The following is a 16,186-nucleotide window of genomic DNA, read 5'->3' as shown; positions in this document are numbered from 1 at the left end:
TTTTTTTTTTTTTTTTGAGACGGAGTTTCGCTCTTGTTACCCAGGCTAGAGTGCAATGGCGCGATCTCGGCTCACCGCAACCTCCGCCTCCTGGGTTCAGGCAATTCTCCTGCCCCAGCCTCCTGAGTAGCTGGGATCACAGGCACGCACCACCATGCCCAGCTAATTTTTTGTATTTTTAGTAGAGACAGGGTTTCACCATGTTGACCAGGACGGTCTCGATCTCTTGACCTCGTGATCCACCCGCCTCGGCCTCCCAAAGTGCTGGGATTACAGGCTTGAGCCACCGCGCCCGGCCTAATTTTCTTGTATTTTTAGTGGCCAGTCCTTTCTAACTCTCTCTTCTCCAGGAAGATTCAGAGTAAAGCTAGTTAAGACTTCACTATCAGGTGGGCAAGGTGGTTCACACCTGTAATCCCTGCACTTTGGAAGGCCAAGAAGGGCGGATCACCTGAGGTAGGGAGCTCAAGACCAGCTTGACCAACATGGAGAAACCCCGTCTCTACTAAAATTACAAAATTAGTCAGGCGTGGTGGCGCATGCCTGTAATCCCAGCTACTCAGTAGGCTGAGGCGGGAGAATCGCTTGAACCCGGGAGACAGAGGTTGCAGTGAGCGAAGATCGCACCATTGCACTCCAATCTGGGCAACGAGTGAAACTCCGTCTCCAGAAAAAAAAAAAAAAGACTTAACTATCTTCCCCCAACACACACAGACACACACACTCTCACATATACACATCCATGCAACTGCTATTGCTCTGACCGGTACCCACCTCACCCCTTTGTGAATCAGCAGCTCAAATGAACACATTAAAGAGTAAAATGACATTCAGTCTGTGTGAAGTCCTGGCTTTAGGCAGAAATGGCTGCAGAGCATTTTTTGCACAGAAAACACATACAGCATTTAGGCCACTGACCTAGGTTCAGAAACTTGCAGAAGGGCTGCTTTGGGGTTCTTTTTTTTTTTTTTTTTCCAAACATTAAATCTGATAAAATTAGGTCAGGCATTTCTTGCACAATTAGCAGTTGATCAAATGACTTCCTTAGTATGAAAAAAAAAAAAAAAAAAAAAAAAAAAAAAAGTTTATTTTCAGGCTGGGTGCAGTGGCTCATGCCTATAATCCAAGCACTTTGGGAGGCTAAGGTGGGCAGATTGTTTGAGCTCAGGAATTTGAAAACAGCTTGGGCAACATGGCGGAAACCCTGTTTCTATCAAAAATGTACTGGCTGGTTGTGGTGGCTCACACCTGTAATCTCAACACTTGGGGAGGCTGAGGCAGGTGGATTACGAAGTCAGGAGTTTGCGACCAGCCTGGCCAATATGGTGAAAACCCGTCTCTACTAAAAATACAAAAAGCCGGGCATGGTGGCACACACCTGTAGTACCGGCTGCTTGGGAGGATAAGGCAGGAGAATTGCTTGAGCCCAGGAGGCGGAGGTTGTAGTGAGCTGAGATTGCGCCACTGCACTCCAGCCTGAGTGACAAAGCAAGACTCTGTCTCAAAAAAAAAAAAAATAGAGCCAAGCTTGGTGGCACATGGCTGTGGTCCCAGCTACTTACTTGGGCAGCTGAGGTGGGAGGATTGCTTCAACCCAGGAGGTTTAGGCTGCAGTGAGCCATGACTGTGCCACTGTACGCCAGCCTGGGAGACAGTGAGACCCTGTTTTATTTTATTTTTATTTTATTTTTTTTTTTTGAGGCGGAGTCTCGCTCTTGTTACCCAGGCTGGAGTGCAATGGCCCAATCTCGGCTCACCGCAACCTCCGTCTCCTGGGTTTAGGTAATTCTCCTGCCTCAGCCTCCTGAGTCGCTGGGATTACAGGTACGTACCACCATGCCCAGCTAATTTTTTGTATTTTTAGTAGAGACGGGGTTTCACCATGTTGACCAGGATGGTCTCAATCTCTAGACCTCGTGGTCCACCCGCCTCGGCCTCCCAAAGTGCTAGGATTACAGGCTTGAGCCGCCGCGCCCGGCCCCTTGTTTTATTTTAAATAAAACAAGTTTATTTTCAAAAAAGCATGCCTGGCATGATAAATCTAATAAATCTCTTACATTTTAACTTTTGGATAAGATAGAGTAAAAAATACTGGCTAAAGATTTCTCCAAGGGGCCAGGCATGGTTGCATGCACCTGTAGTCCTATCTACTCAGAAGGCTGAGGTAGGAGGATCACTTGAGCCCAGAGGGTCAAGGTTAGAATGAGCTGAGATTGTACTGCTCCACTCCAGCCTGTGTGACTCCAGCCTAAGCTGTCTCAAAACAAACAAAGAAATAACAACAACAAAAAACCCAGCCTGGCCAACATAGTGAAACCTTGTCTCTACAAAAAAATACAAAAATTAGCTGAATGTGAGGAGGGCAGATCATTTGAGGTAAGGAGTTCGAGACCAGCCTGGCCAACATGGTGAAACCCCAGCTCTACTAAGAATACAAAAATTAGCTGGGCATGGTGGTACACTCCTGTAATCCCAACTACTTGGGAGGCTGAGGCAGGAAAATTGCTTGAACCTGGGAGATGAAGGTTGCAGAAGCCAAGATTGTGCCACTGTACTCCAGCCTAGGTGACAGAATGAGACTCCATTTTCAAAAACAAAATTAACCAGGTGTGGTGGCGTGAGCCTGTAGTCCCAGCTACTTGGGAGGCCGAGGTGGGAAAACTGCTTGAACTCTGGAGGCAGAGGTTGCAGTGAGCCAGAGGTTGTAGTGAGTCGCGATCGTGCCACTGCCCTCCAGCTTGGGCGACAGAGTGAGACCCTGTCTCAAAAAAAAAAAAAAAAAAAAAAAAAAGATTTTCTCAAGAAAACACAGCACAGGTTTATAAAGAGCAGGCCATGATCCCTATCAGAGTCCTCTGGATTGACATGTTTTTGTTATTGCACTCAACAAATAAGTGGGGAGAGTATGCATTCACATACAGGTGTAACACACCTGGGAGGGCACTAAATGCCCAGCTCCAGCCAGCCACAGAAATTAATGGGTATCTGCCTCACATCAGACACTGATTGGGAGCTGACGGGCACAAATGACAGAAGTCCTTGTCCAAGGAATGAGGTCAAATAGGCCTTGGCCCTGAAATGGCATAATTCTCACTTCCTCTCAGAGGCTGTGTACAGCAGGTCAGAGACATTGCTGGTCTCTACTCAACTGCCATTCCCAAGTCCTTCCTCCTGGCTGGCTGGCAGAATCTACTTTCCTGCTGCAAAGGTAGGGGCAGGTGACCTAATCTTGGGTGCAAAAAGATGCACAGGCCCCTGGGAATGCTCCCATGATCCCAGGGAACAGGAGAAGGGAATATTCCTCTCTCCCTTCTCACTGGTGGGTGTTGATGAGAGTACCTCGAATTCTGAGAGCAAGGTAGCCACCGTGGAGCTTTGAAGGCAAAGAACTAGAAGGCCCAAGAGAAACAAACTGATATCCTTCAGCCTTGACCTTCCCAAGAACTCAACTCCAGACGTATCCTGTGAAAAAACAACCACTAGGCCGGGCGCGGTGGCTCAAGCCTGTAATCCTAGCACTTTGGGAGGCCGAGGCGGGTGGATCATGAGGTCAAGAGATCGAGACCATCCTGGTCAACACGGTGAAACCCCGTCTATACTAAAAATACAAAAAAAAAAAAAAAAAAAATTAGCTGGGCATGGTGGCGCGTGCCTGTAATCCCAGCTACTCAGGAGGCTGAGGCAGGAGAATTGCCTGAACCCAGGAGGCGGAGGTTGCAGTGAGCCGAGATCGTGCCATTGCACTCCAGCCTGGGTAACAAGAGCGAAACTCTGTCCCCCCCAAAAAAAAAAAAAAAAAAAAAGAAAAAACAACCACTAAATACGTGGGCCAATTGCTGCTGGAGATTCTGTTAGTTGCATCTAGAAGCACTGAGACTGACATGACATGACAGTGGTGTGCTAGGCAGGCTGCTAGGCAAGCTGTTGCCCCTAACTGGCTGGCAGAATGTTTTCCTAGCCAGCCTTACCTGTTGTAAAGGTAAGGGCAGGTGACCTGATCTTGGCTGTGAAGAGATGCAGAGGCTCCTGGAAGACCCAGGAGACCAACTCTTAGTGCACCTCACAAGTCCAGTGTAGTTGTGGCCCTCCAGATCAGTATAGGAGACCACAAAGCAACACCATTTAATCCAAATTCCTAGAGTCCAGGAGCACAAGTAGCCTACCCTCAGTAGTGTCCTACAGTTCTGAAGACCGTGTGGCTTCATAGGGAGGCAAGTGAAGGGAGTCTGAATTTTCCTGCAGTAGAAGCACCTGTTACCCAGGTCTCCTTTGTCCCCAGCATGTGACTGTGTGTGTGTGAATCTAAAGTCCTGGTCTCAGGCTGGGTGTGGTGGCTCATGCCTATAATCCCAGCACTTTGGGAGGCTGAGTGGGGTGGATCACCTGAGGTCAGGAGTTCAAGACCAGACAGGCCAGCACAGCAAAACTACATCTCTTTTTCTCTTTCTTATTTTCAAATTTTGAGACAGAGTTTCACTCTTGTTGTCCAGGCGGGAGTGTGATGGTATGATCTCTGCTCACTGCAACCTCTGCCTCCCAGGTTCAAGTGATTCTCCTGCCTCAGTCTCCCGAGTAGGTGGGATTACAGGTGTCTGCCACCACGCCCGGCTAATTTTTTGTATTTTTAGTAGAGACGGGGTTTCACCATGTTGGTCAGGCTGGTCTCAAACTCCTGACCTCAGGTGATCCACCCGCCTCAGCCTCCTAAAGTGCTGGGATTACAGGTGTCAGCCACTGTGCCTGGCTCAGCAAAACCATGTCTCTACAAAAAATACAAACAAAATTAGCCTGGTGTGGTAGCACGGGCCTGTAGTCCCATTTACTGGGGAAGCTGAGGCATGAGAATTGCTTGAACCTGGGAGGTGGAGGTTGCAGTGAGCCCAGATCACGCCACTGTACTCCAAGGTGAGACTATGTCACAAAAAAATAAAAATAAAAATAAGTAAAGTCAGTTTGTGCCCAGTGGCTCACACCTATAATCCTAGCACTTTGGGAGGCTGAGGTGGGTGGATCACCTGAAGTCAGGAGTTCAAGACTAGCCTGGCCGACATGATGAAACCCCGTCTCTACTAATAATACAAAAAAAATTAGCCGGGCGTGGTGGCAGGCACCTGTAGTCCCAGCTACTTGGGAGGCTGAGGCAGGAGAATTGCTTGAACCTGGGAAGCGGAGGTTGCAGTAAGCCAAGATTGTGCCATTGTACTCCAACCTGGGCAACAAGAAAAAAAATTTTTAAAAACAAATAAATAATAAAAATAAAGCCCTGGTCTCCTGAGCATCCTTTGTGGACCGCATCATATACCCCCAAAGGCAAAGGGGAATATTAAGTATGCCTTTGCTTTCTACACTACAGTAGTTGCTTAAGTTTCCTTCCCAGAGAAGTATCTGCAAGCATGACTCTCTATATTCTTGTGACACTTTTATCACATAACATACAATACTGTATTACATATGTAACAATCCTCCATCCCTAACCACACTGTGAACCCCTGGAGGGTAGGGACCATGAGCACATAATAGATACTCAAGTACTATTAGTCCAGTGAAGAAATATAGCTGGATAATTCTTTCTTTCATTTAAGCAAGAAATGCCTATTGAGAATTTGCACTGTGCAAAGGGCAAATGATACGTGCAAATTAACATCTAAATACTGGTTGATGGTTAAGACTGTGATGGTAATAGAATTAGAAGAGGAAGACAAGACATTGGCAGCACCGGGGGCCCAGGCTACCACACCCCCTCTGCCCAAAGAGGGCTGGCCACCAACACAGTAGCATAACCAGAATGGAATCTGTCCATTGGCACAACTCCCCAGTGTAAAAAAAAAAATCCTACTTCCTCTCTGTGAGACTTGACTTGTTCAGTTTTTTGCCTTGCTTATCTTCCACAGTAACCTAATCCTTATATAACACAGGTTAGAAATCACTGAGAAGACGCTTAATTCTTCTGAAGTGTATTTCTAGAGTCTTTTTCTTTTCACAGTCCCCTGGGCAGGTTAAGGAGGCACAGGTAAGAAGGAACCAAAAATATTTCTCCCCTGCTGCCACTTCCAATTAAAGTATGTCCAATATTTGTGAATACTGCCATGTGTGCTCTGTTAGTGCTGATCAACTGAGGACCATGGGTAATTGGGAGAAGTAAGTCCTGTCAGGTGTAAAGAAAGCTGTAGTAGGAGCTAAGACAAAAACCTTATGATTTGGAATCAAATAAAGCTTAAAGTTTACACACCCAGACATTATGAACCTTTTTTGGGACAGTTTTGCTCTTGTTGCCCAGGCTAGAGTACAGTGGCACATTTTGGCTCACTGCAACCTCTGCCTCCTGGGTTCAAGCAATTCCCCTGCCTCAGCCCCCAAGTAGCTGGGACTACAGGCATGCACCACCATGTCCAGCTAATTTTGTATTCTCAGTAGAGACAGGGTTTTACCATGTTGGTCAGGCTCGTCTCGAACTCCTGACCTCAGGTGATCTACCCACCTCAGCCTCTCAAAGTGCTGAGATTACAGGTGTGAGCCACTGCACCAGGCCCTACATTATGAATCTTTAATTAGACATCACAGCCCAAGATCAAGCAGTATGTGACCAATAAGACAGGTTTTCCTCTAGTTCCCTTCCTGCTTTCTCTTCTGTTCTTATAGCCCAAGGTCCTCTGGTAATGGGTGGATTGTCCACTTCTGGGATCTTGGTGTCCTACTGGACCTATAATTCTCTCTAGGATAAAGTGGCTCAACATAGAACACAGCCCTGAGGCCAAGATGTTTCCTGAGCTGAATCACTCACCCTTGTCATTTCCTCCCAAGTCCCCAGTTCTCTACCACAACAGGAACACACAGGCAGATGTTCATTGTTTCCAGTTCTCTTTTTTTGTTTTATTTTTGAGACACCCAAGCTGGGTGTCACCCAGCTCTATCACCCAAGCTGGACTGCAGTGGCATGATTACAGGATCACAGCTCTCTTCATCTTCAAACTCCTGGGCTCAAAATATCCACCCACCTTAGCCTACTTAATAGCTGGGTTACAGGTGCACATCACCATGCCAGGCTAATTGTTTTAATTTTAAATTAAAAAAAAATTTTTTTTTTGATGTAGAGTCTTGCTCTGTCACCTAGGTTGGAATGCAGTGGTGCAATATTGGCTCTCTGCAACCTCCGCCTCCTGGGTTCAAGCGATTCTCCTGCCTCAGCCTCCTGAGTAGCTGGAATTACAGGTGTGCACCACCAAGCTAAGCTAATTTTTGTATTTTTAGTAGAGGCAAGATTTCACCATGTTGGTCAGGCTGGTCTCGAACTCCTGAACTCATGAATCGCCCACCTTGGGCTCCCAAAGTGCTGAGATTACAGGTGTGAGCCACTGAGCCCAGCCAATTTTTTTTTTTTTTTGAGATAGACTTTCGCTCTTGTTACCCAGGCTGGAGTGCAATGGGGCGATCTTGGCTCGCCGCAACCTCCGCCTCCTGGGTTCAAGCAATTCTTCTTCCTCAGCCTCCCAAGTAGCTGGGACTACAGGCATGCGTCACCATGCCCAGCTAATTTTTGTGTTTATTTTTTTTTTTTTGTAATTAAGACGGGGTTTCACCATGTTGGTCAGGCTGGTCTTGAACTCCCGACCTCAGGTGATCCGCCCGCCTTGGCCTCCAAAGTGCTTGGATTACAGGCGTGAGCCACCACGCCCGGCCTAATTTTTGTATTTTTAGTAGAGACGGGGTTTCACCATGTTGACCAGGATGGTCTCAATCTCTTGACCTCGTGATCCACCCGCCTCGGCCTCCCAAAGTGGTGGGATTAGAGGCCCAATTTTGTTTTTTTTAAAGACAAAGTCATACTCTGTCGCCCAGGCTGGAGTGTAGTGGCATTATCTTGGCTCACTGCAACTTCCGCCTCCCAGGTTCAAGCAATTATCTTGCCTTGGCCTCCCAAGTAACTGGGATTATGGGTGCCCACCACCATGCCTGGCTAATTTTGTATTTTTAGTAGAGACAGGGTTTCACCATATTGGCCAGGCTGGTCTCAAACTCCTGACCTCAAGTTATCCACCTGCCTTGGCCTCCCAAAGTGCTGGGATTACAGGCATGAGCCACAGCGCCTGGCTCTGTTTTATTTTTTGTAGAGACTGGGTCTTGCTTTGTTGCCCAGACTGGTCTCAAACTCCTGGCCTCCCAAAGTAGTAAGATTATTGGTGTGATACCACCGAACCCAGCCTCTAGTTCTCAATTTAAAAAAAAAAACAAACCATGTTGACCAGGATGGTCTCGATCTCTTGACCTCATGATCCACCCGCCTCAGCCTCCCAAAGTGCTGGGATTACAAAACTACAAAAAATTAGCTGGGCATGGTGGCGCATGCCTATAATCCCAGCTACTCAGGAGGCTGAGGCAGGAGAATTGCCTGAATCCAGGAGGCAGAGGTTGCGGTGAGCCAAGATCGCGCCACTGCACTCCAGCCTGGGTAACAAGAGCGAAACCCCAACTAAAAAAAAAAAAAAAAAAAAAAAGGAAAAAAAAAACCATTTGGCTGGGCACAGTGGCTCAAACCTGTAATCCCACCACTTTGGGAAGCTGAAATGGGAAGATCACTTGAGCTCAGGAGTTCAAGTCCAGCCTGGACAACATAGCAAGTCTCTCTTTTTAAAAAATACATAAACAGGCCGGGAGCAGTGGCTCATTCCTGTAATCTAGCACTTTGGGAGGCTGAGGTGGGCGGATCACAAGGTCAGAAGTTCAAGACCAGCCTGGCCAACATGGTGAAACCCCCGTCTCCACTAAAAACACAAAAATTAGGCAGGCCAGCCAGGCGCAATAGCTCATGCCTGCAAATCCAGCACTTTGGGAGGCTGAGGTGAGTGGATCATGAGGTCAGGAGTCCGAGACCAGCCTCACAAACATGGTGAAACCCCGTCTACTAAAAATACAAAATTCAGCTGGGTATCGTGGCACACACCTGTAATCCCAGCTACTCAGGAGGCTGAGGCAGGAGAAACTGCTTGAACCCAGGAGGTGGAGGTTTCAGTGAGCCAAGATTGTGCCACTGAACTTCAGCCTGGGTCACAGAGTAAGACTCCGTCTAAAAAAAAAAATCAACATAAATTAATTTAAAAAAATATGGGCTAGGTGTGGTGGCTCATACCTATAATCCTAGCACTTTGGGAGACCGAGGTGGGAGCACTGCCTGAGCTCAGGAGTTCATGACCAGCCTGGGCAACATGGTAAAACCCAGTTTCTACTAAAATAACAAAAAATTGGCCAGGCGCAGTGGCTCACAACTGTAATCCCAGCACTTTGGGAGGCTGAGGTGGGCGGATCACCTGAGGCTAGGAGTTTGAGACCCGCATGATCAACATGGAAAAAGCCCACCTCTACTAAAAATACAAAATCCGCCGGACATGGTGGTGCATGGCAGTAATACCAGCTACTCGGGAGGCTGAGGCAGGAGAATCACTTGAACTTGGGAGGCTGGGATTGTAGTGGGCTGAGATTGCGCCACTGCACTCCAGCCTGGCGCCTGGTGATGGAGTGAGACTCTAAAAAAAAAAAAAGAAAAAAAAATACAAAAAATTAGCCAGGAATGGTGGTGTGCACCTGTAGTACCAGCTACTCCGGAGGCTGAGGCAGGAGAATTGCTTGAACCCGGGAGGCAGAGGTTGCAGTGAGCTGAGATCACGCCACTGCACTCCATCCTAGGTGAGAGAGTGAGACCCTGTGTCTAAAAAAAACCCAAACAAACAAACAAAACGGGCTCATGCCTGCAATCCCAGCACTTTGGTAGGCTGAGGTGGGCGGGTCACTTGAAGTCAGGAACTTGAGACCAGTCTAGCCAACTTGGTGAAACTCAGTCTCTACTAAAAACACAAAAATGGTTGGGCACAGTGGCTCATGCCTGTAATCCCAACACTTTGGGGGACTAAGGCGGACAGATCACAAGGTCAGTAGATTGAGACCATCCTGGCTAACATAGTGAAACCCTGTCTCTACCAAAAATACAAAAAAATTAGCCGGACATGGTGGCATGGTTCTGTAGTCCCAGCTACTGGGGAGGCTGTGGCAGAAGAATCACTTGAACCCAGGAGGCGGAGGTTGCAGTGAGCTGAGATGGCGTCACTAAGCTCCAACCTGGGTGACAGAGTGAGACTCAGTCTTGAAACACACACACACACACACACACACACACACACACACAGATTAGCCAGGCATGGTGGTGCTCACCTGTAATCCCAGCTATCTGTGAGGCTGTCGCAGAAGAATTGCTTGAACCCAGGAGGTGGAGGTTGCAGTGAGCCAAGATCGTGCCACTGTACTCCAGCCTGGGCCACAGAGTGAGACTGTCTCAAAAAGCAAAACGAAACAAAAAACAGCTCAGCACAGTAGCTCATACTTGTAATCTCAGCACTTTGGGAGGCAGAGGTAGGCGGAGCGCTTGAGCCATGAGGGGCAGAGCAGAAATTGCAGTGAGCCGAGACTGTGCCACTGCACTCCAGCAGGGGTGACAGAATGAGACCCTGTCTCAAAAACAAACAACAAAACCCACCATTTATTTTTTATTTTTTTGAGACAGTTTCGCTCTTGTTGCCCAGAATGGAATGCAATGGTGTGTGATCCCAGCTCACTGCAACCTCCACCTCCTAGGTTCAAGCAATTCTCCTGCCTCAGCCTCCTGAGTAGCTGGGATTACAGGTGCATGCCACCATACTTAGCTAATTTTTGTATTTTTAGTAGAGATGGGGTTTTACCATGTTTGTCAGGCTGATCTCAACCTCCTGACCTCACGATCTGCCTGACTCAGCCTCCCAAAGGGCTAGGATTACAGGCATAAGCCACTGCACCTGGTCACCCCCACCACTTAAATCAAACAAACTCAATAACAAAGTTTAAAGACTTTGGAAATAAAAGTGACCTTGTAGTCCAGGCACTGTGGCCCATCCCTGGAATCCCAGCACTTGGGAGGCCAAGAAGGGAGTATCACTTGAGGCTAGTAGTTCAATACCAGCCTGGGCAACATGGTGAAACTCCCATCTCTACTGAAAATACAAAAATTAGCTGGGCATGGTGACGCAGACCAGTAGTCCCAGCTATTTGGGAGGGTGAGTTAGGAGGACCAGTTGAGCCCAAGAGGTCGAGGCTGTAAGTAAGCCATGATTATACCACTGCACTCCAGCCTGGGCAACAAAGGCTCTGTCTCAGAAAAAAAAAATGTTGATCTTTTAACTATGGAGTTCACTTTATTCTTCACATTTCAACTACTGGCGCTTTATAATCTTTTATTTCTTTTTCTCCAAATACCCAGATATCAAGAATAATACTTTGTAATCCTAATATTAATTTTTAAGGAATTACCAATAATTAGTGTACTATTTTGATAGCTATTAAAAGCACTCAATTCCTGACTTAAAATATTTTCCAAACTTTTCATTTTGATAATTAGGTTTTGTCCCCTTTTCAAGTGGTGCTGAGGACTTGTCCTACTTGTACTCCTCAAGACTGCCCATAAATGGTATAGGAGAAATTGCTAAAAAAAGAAGGGGGAAGCAGACACCCTGTAATGTAGATTCTGAAGTGATATCAGTAACCAACTTTCATTTTCCATAAATAACAGGACTAAAGGTAGTGTTTCTTGTTTGATAACATTTTTAAGAGTTTCAGCAGGGTGTAGTGGCTCATGCCTATAATCCCAGTACTTTGGGAGGCTGAGGGGGGTGGATCACCTGAGGTCAGGAGTTTGAGACCAGCCTGACCAACACAGTGAAACCCCATCTCTACTAAAAATACAAAAATTAGCCGGCCGTGGTGGTATACACCTGTAATCCTAGCTACTCAGGAGGCAGAGGCAGGAGAATTGCTTGAATCCGGGAGGTGGTGGCTGCAGTGAGTTGAGATCACACCACTGTACTCCAGCCTGGGGGACAGGGCAAGACTCTGTCTCAGAAAAAAAAAAAAAGTTTCAAAGCACTTTCATAGAAGGGGGCTTGTCAGGGTTGGCTCTGCAGATGTAGAATCATGTGGTAGTAACTCTTATCTATAGGGGATTAATTGCTATGTGTTTATTTAAGGCAGTTTTAACTCCACATTTACTTTCCCCTATTATCTACCCAATTGCCAAGAGGTCTTACTCATCAGATGGTGTGTGATGGATGCCCCAGGGAGTACAAATTAACTTCAATTAGCCAAACCCAACATAAAAATAGTAAATCTGGAGGCGGGGCGCGGTGGCTCACGCTTGTAATCCCAGCACTTTGGGAGGCCGAGGCGGGTGGATCACGAGGTCAAAAGATCGAGACCATCCTGGTCAACACGGTGAAACCCCGTCTCTACTAAAAATACAAAAATTAGCTGGGCATGGTGGCGCACGCCTGTAGTCCCAGCTACTCGGGAGGCTGAGGCAGGAGAATTTCTTGAACCCAGGAGGCGGAGGTTGCGGTGAGCCGAGATCGCGCCATTGCGCTCCAGCCTGGGTAACAAGAGCGAAACTCCGTCTCAAAAAAAAAAAAAAAAAAAAATAGTAAATCTGTTCAAATTACCTACCATATTTTCACTGGGCCAGTTCCCCTTCCTTCACCCCTGACACAAAATATAGCTCATCTTTTCAATAGGAATAGGATAGAAAAATAATAAAATAGACAAGGCTCATGTGTTTCTCCTCTTCTCCCTCACAGCCACCTCCATAGTGAGAGGTTCCTAATGGTTCTGTGTCTAAGTTACACCACTGTGGGTATGAAACACCCTCAGCCATTTTGTCTCTGCTCCAAAACTTCCTGCAATGCCTGCCTGCCTTTTAAGGCAGAATGTATTCTCTCTGGCCTCCTTTCTAGCTTTAGATCCCCCTAGGCTGTTGTGCTCAGCTCAACTGGCCTAATCCCCATTCTCTGATCCTGTCCTGCCTGTTCCAGAAATTCTCTTCTGATTCATTTAGTCTCCACTCCTGTAACATGCATACTCAACTTTATTCTGCCAGCATTTTTTTTTCAATACCACACTCAAATGCTACTCAAGTCAAAGGTTTCCTATGAGAGTGGGGGTTGTGCCTGGCATTCTACAATTCTACAACCTTTTTTTAAAAAATTTTTTTGAGATGGAGTCTTGCTCTGTTGCCCAGGCTGGAGTGCAGTGGAGTGATCTGGGCTTACTGTAACCTCTGCCTACTGGGTTCAAGGGATTCTTCTGTCTCAGCCTCCCCGGTAGCTGGGACTATAGGTGCACACCATCACGCTAATTTTTTTTTTTTTTTTTTTTTTTTTTTTGTATTTTTAGTAGAGACAGGGTTTCACCATATTGGCCATGCTTTTCTTGAACTTCTGACCTCGTGATCCCCCCTCACACACCCCAGCTAATTTTGTATTTTTAGTAGAGACTGGGTTTCCCCATGTTGGTCAGGCTGGTCTCGAACTCCTGACCACATGTGATCCGTCCACCTTGGCCTCCCAAAGTGCTGGGATTACAGGCGTGAGCCACTGCGCCTGGCCAGTTCACACTCTTTATTTGTATTGTTTACTTTTTGAGACAGGGTCTCACTTCGCCAGTGTAGTGGCGCCACCCCGGCTCACTGCAACCTCAACCACAAGGGCTGAAGCGATCCTCCCACCGCACCCTCCGGAGTAGCTGGGACCACAGATGCACGCCACCGCCCGGCTAATTTTTGTATTTTTTGTAGAGACGGTATTTCGCCATGTTGCCGAGGTTGGTTTCGAACTCCTGGGCTCAAGCATTTCTCCCGCCTCAGCCTCCCAAAGTGCTGGGGTTACAGGCTTTAACCACTGCACCCGGCCTGGTTCAACCCCTTTAATGGCACTTGCCACATACTGCTAGGCACTGAGGTTATTTCCGAAACATCTCTTCTCCTCTACTAGATTTTATGAGGACAGGAACTAGGTCTTACTTTTCTCTGAGGGCAAGAACTGTTAAGAGAGTGAATGGAGACTCATCTAGGCCAACTGTCTGACTTCCTCTTTCTTCTGGATTTACTTCTACCTCCAGGAGGAGGGCTGTGTGTTTGTGTGAGTGGGTCCACTGGCAAACAATGTTCAGGACGTTGTATCTTATTCAAGGAACTAAGATGCTTGAGTACCCAATGTGGAGTACCACTCCTTCCCCCGTTGCTATCGCCCCTCTGCGGCTGCTTGGCAAGCAGCTCTGTATGAAGAGCTGACGGAATTCTGTGGTGGGCCAAGTGGCTCTGGCGTCCAGACTGTTTAAGGCGACTGTTAATCACTACAGAACACCGTTGAGTCTTGGTCCCAAGGTGCTGGGCACATGGCACTTTCCGAAATCACTGTAGGGCCGCTGGAACAGGAGTTCCGATCCCGTTTGGGCAGCTGACTCGGCTAAGGCCTCCAGCTGAAAACGGAATGGCAGGGGTGAGAATGAAGAGACTTAACTACGGCGCTTCTCGCACCTGGCGTGCGTTTATTTAGGACCAGGATAACCTCGAAGGCCGGGCTGGGGTGCCGGACCGGTCGTGGGGCTTGCTGTCTTACTCCGTGAGATCCGCGGGCTGGACAGAGCTTCGGAGTGTAACGCCGTCCTCAGCGGAGGAAGGAAAGCCGCACGGCCGCATAGCGGGCGGCCAAGGCGCGGCCAGCAGTGCGGGAGGAAGCAAAGGCTGCTGTTCCCCGCCTACTCCTCTCTCGCCTGCCTTTCCGCGCCACTGTTCACAGCAGAGGAAGAAGGCGCGAGAGGGGAGGGGAAAAAAGACAGCAGCCGCAGGAGCCGAAGGCCGCTGCGCGACATGGGGCAGGGGCGGGCGCGCGTGCGTGCGTGCCTGCGTGCGTGCGTGCGTGGGCGCGGTCTATAGCACGCCAGGCGCGGGGCGGATGTCCGGGCCGGCTGGGCCGGGGGCCGCGGACGAGATGGCGGAAGGTGGAGGCTGCGGTGAGAGACCGGATGCGGAGACTCAAAAGTCCGAGCTTGGAGCGTTAATGAGGACCACTCTCCAACGCGGGGCGCAGTGGTGAGTACCCGGCTCACCTGTGCGGAGCTAGGGGCTGAGTGTCAGGCCCTTAGGCCAGCCCCCCTTTTCTCGGCTAGAGTAGGGGCCGGGCGGGGATGGTATTTAGTGGCCCTGAAAGAGTAGCCTGACACCCGCCCCTCAGGAGAACTCCAGGATCAGCTCTGCGAGAGCGCAGGCGAGAGCTCGGGGTCTTGTCTGCTCTTTTGGAGCCCCAGGGGGCAGGCCTGGCTGGGCCAACGGGAAGGATCTGGAGAAGGGGAGTGTTGGCGGGCCCCTGAGGGTGGGGAGAGCCCTTTTACCGTCGAGGACTCGCCGTGTGACCTTGTGCGAAGGTGTCGCAGACCTGATTCCTCCCTGTTAAAACCAGGATAGCAATATTTGGCTAACTGCCCTCAGTGGGTTGAGGCGAATATCAGAAGTAGATACTTTGTAACTTGTAAACTGCCAACAGATGTCAAGGTCAGAAGCTGAACAAGTGTCTGAGAACCCCAGCTTATTTTGGTAGCAAATGTCAAAAGCATTTGTGGCAGCAGTATCTCGGAGTGGGAGAGGAGGATAGCCTAGGTCCTGGAGCTAGATAGATGAAGAGTCCAGAATTTAGAAAACCAAGGCTGAGTTGTGAGCAGTCTTAATAGATTGTTTGGTAGAGGGGACAATACTTTGTACTACTGGAGAGATTCCTGGGTGATATTGCGTGGGAGTAGAAAACTAGGGCTAGACTTGGCATTGAGTATGATTGAGTGTTACTATCTTTAAGAAACCATCTGCAAGGCCGGGCGCGGTGGCTCACGCTTATAATCCCAGCACTTTGGGAGGCCTAGGTGGGTGGATCACGAGGTCAAGAGATCGAGACCATCCTGGTCAACACGGTGAAACCCCGTCTCTACTAAAAATACAAAAATTAGCTGGGCGTGGTGGCGCATGCCTGTAGTCCCAGCTACTCGGGAGGCTAAGGCAGGAGAATTGCTTGAACCCAGGAGGCAGAGGTTGCGGTGAGCCGAGATCGCGCCATTGCACTCCAGCCTGGGTAACAAGAGCGAAACTCCGTCTCAAAAAAAGGAAAAAAAGGCCCGGCGCGGTGGCTCAAGCCTGTAATCGTTTTGCTCTTGTTACCCAGGCCGGGGTGATCACGAGGTCAAGAGGCCCAAACCATCCTGCTCCACCTGGGTTCACGCAATTCTCCTGCCTCAGCCTCCTGATTAGCTGGGCATGGTGGCGCGTGCCTGTAGTCCCAGCTACTCAGGAGGCTGA

General features: G+C 48.5%; 1 protein-coding gene and 1 long non-coding RNA gene across 7 annotated transcripts in view; one reads left to right on the top strand and one right to left on the bottom strand.

The window, feature by feature from the left end:
* Positions 1-13: 13 nt before the first annotated feature.
* Positions 14-16,186, bottom strand: part of LOC116559280 — a 20,426-nt gene continuing 4,253 nt past the window's right edge. Inside the window, exon 2 of one of the 2 annotated variants that reach the window (XR_004272405.1) lies at positions 14-65. This is a non-coding gene — a long non-coding RNA (uncharacterized LOC116559280). Of the gene's footprint in view, positions 66-12,576; positions 13,106-16,186 lie in introns of those variants that run through there. The other variant, XR_004272406.1, reaches the window with a different exon arrangement.
* USP4 (ubiquitin specific peptidase 4) overlaps positions 14,760-16,186 on the top strand; it is a 59,610-nt gene continuing 58,183 nt past the window's right edge. For all 5 annotated transcript variants that reach the window (XR_004272404.1, XM_032289821.1, XM_032289822.1 and 2 more), the window contains exon 1: positions 14,760-14,935. Coding sequence is in view for 4 of the 5 variants with exons in the window: in XM_032289821.1 (XP_032145712.1) it covers positions 14,799-14,935 (137 nt within the window). In the remaining variant the exon portion in view is untranslated. The remainder of the gene's footprint in view (positions 14,936-16,186) is intronic.

This window comes from Sapajus apella, unplaced genomic scaffold, assembly GCF_009761245.1.
Source record: "Sapajus apella isolate SASKATOON/1434 unplaced genomic scaffold, GSC_monkey_1.0 scaffold23, whole genome shotgun sequence".
Classification (NCBI taxonomy): domain Eukaryota; kingdom Metazoa; phylum Chordata; class Mammalia; order Primates; family Cebidae; genus Sapajus; species Sapajus apella.
This window is presented reverse-complemented; position numbering and strand designations above follow the sequence as displayed.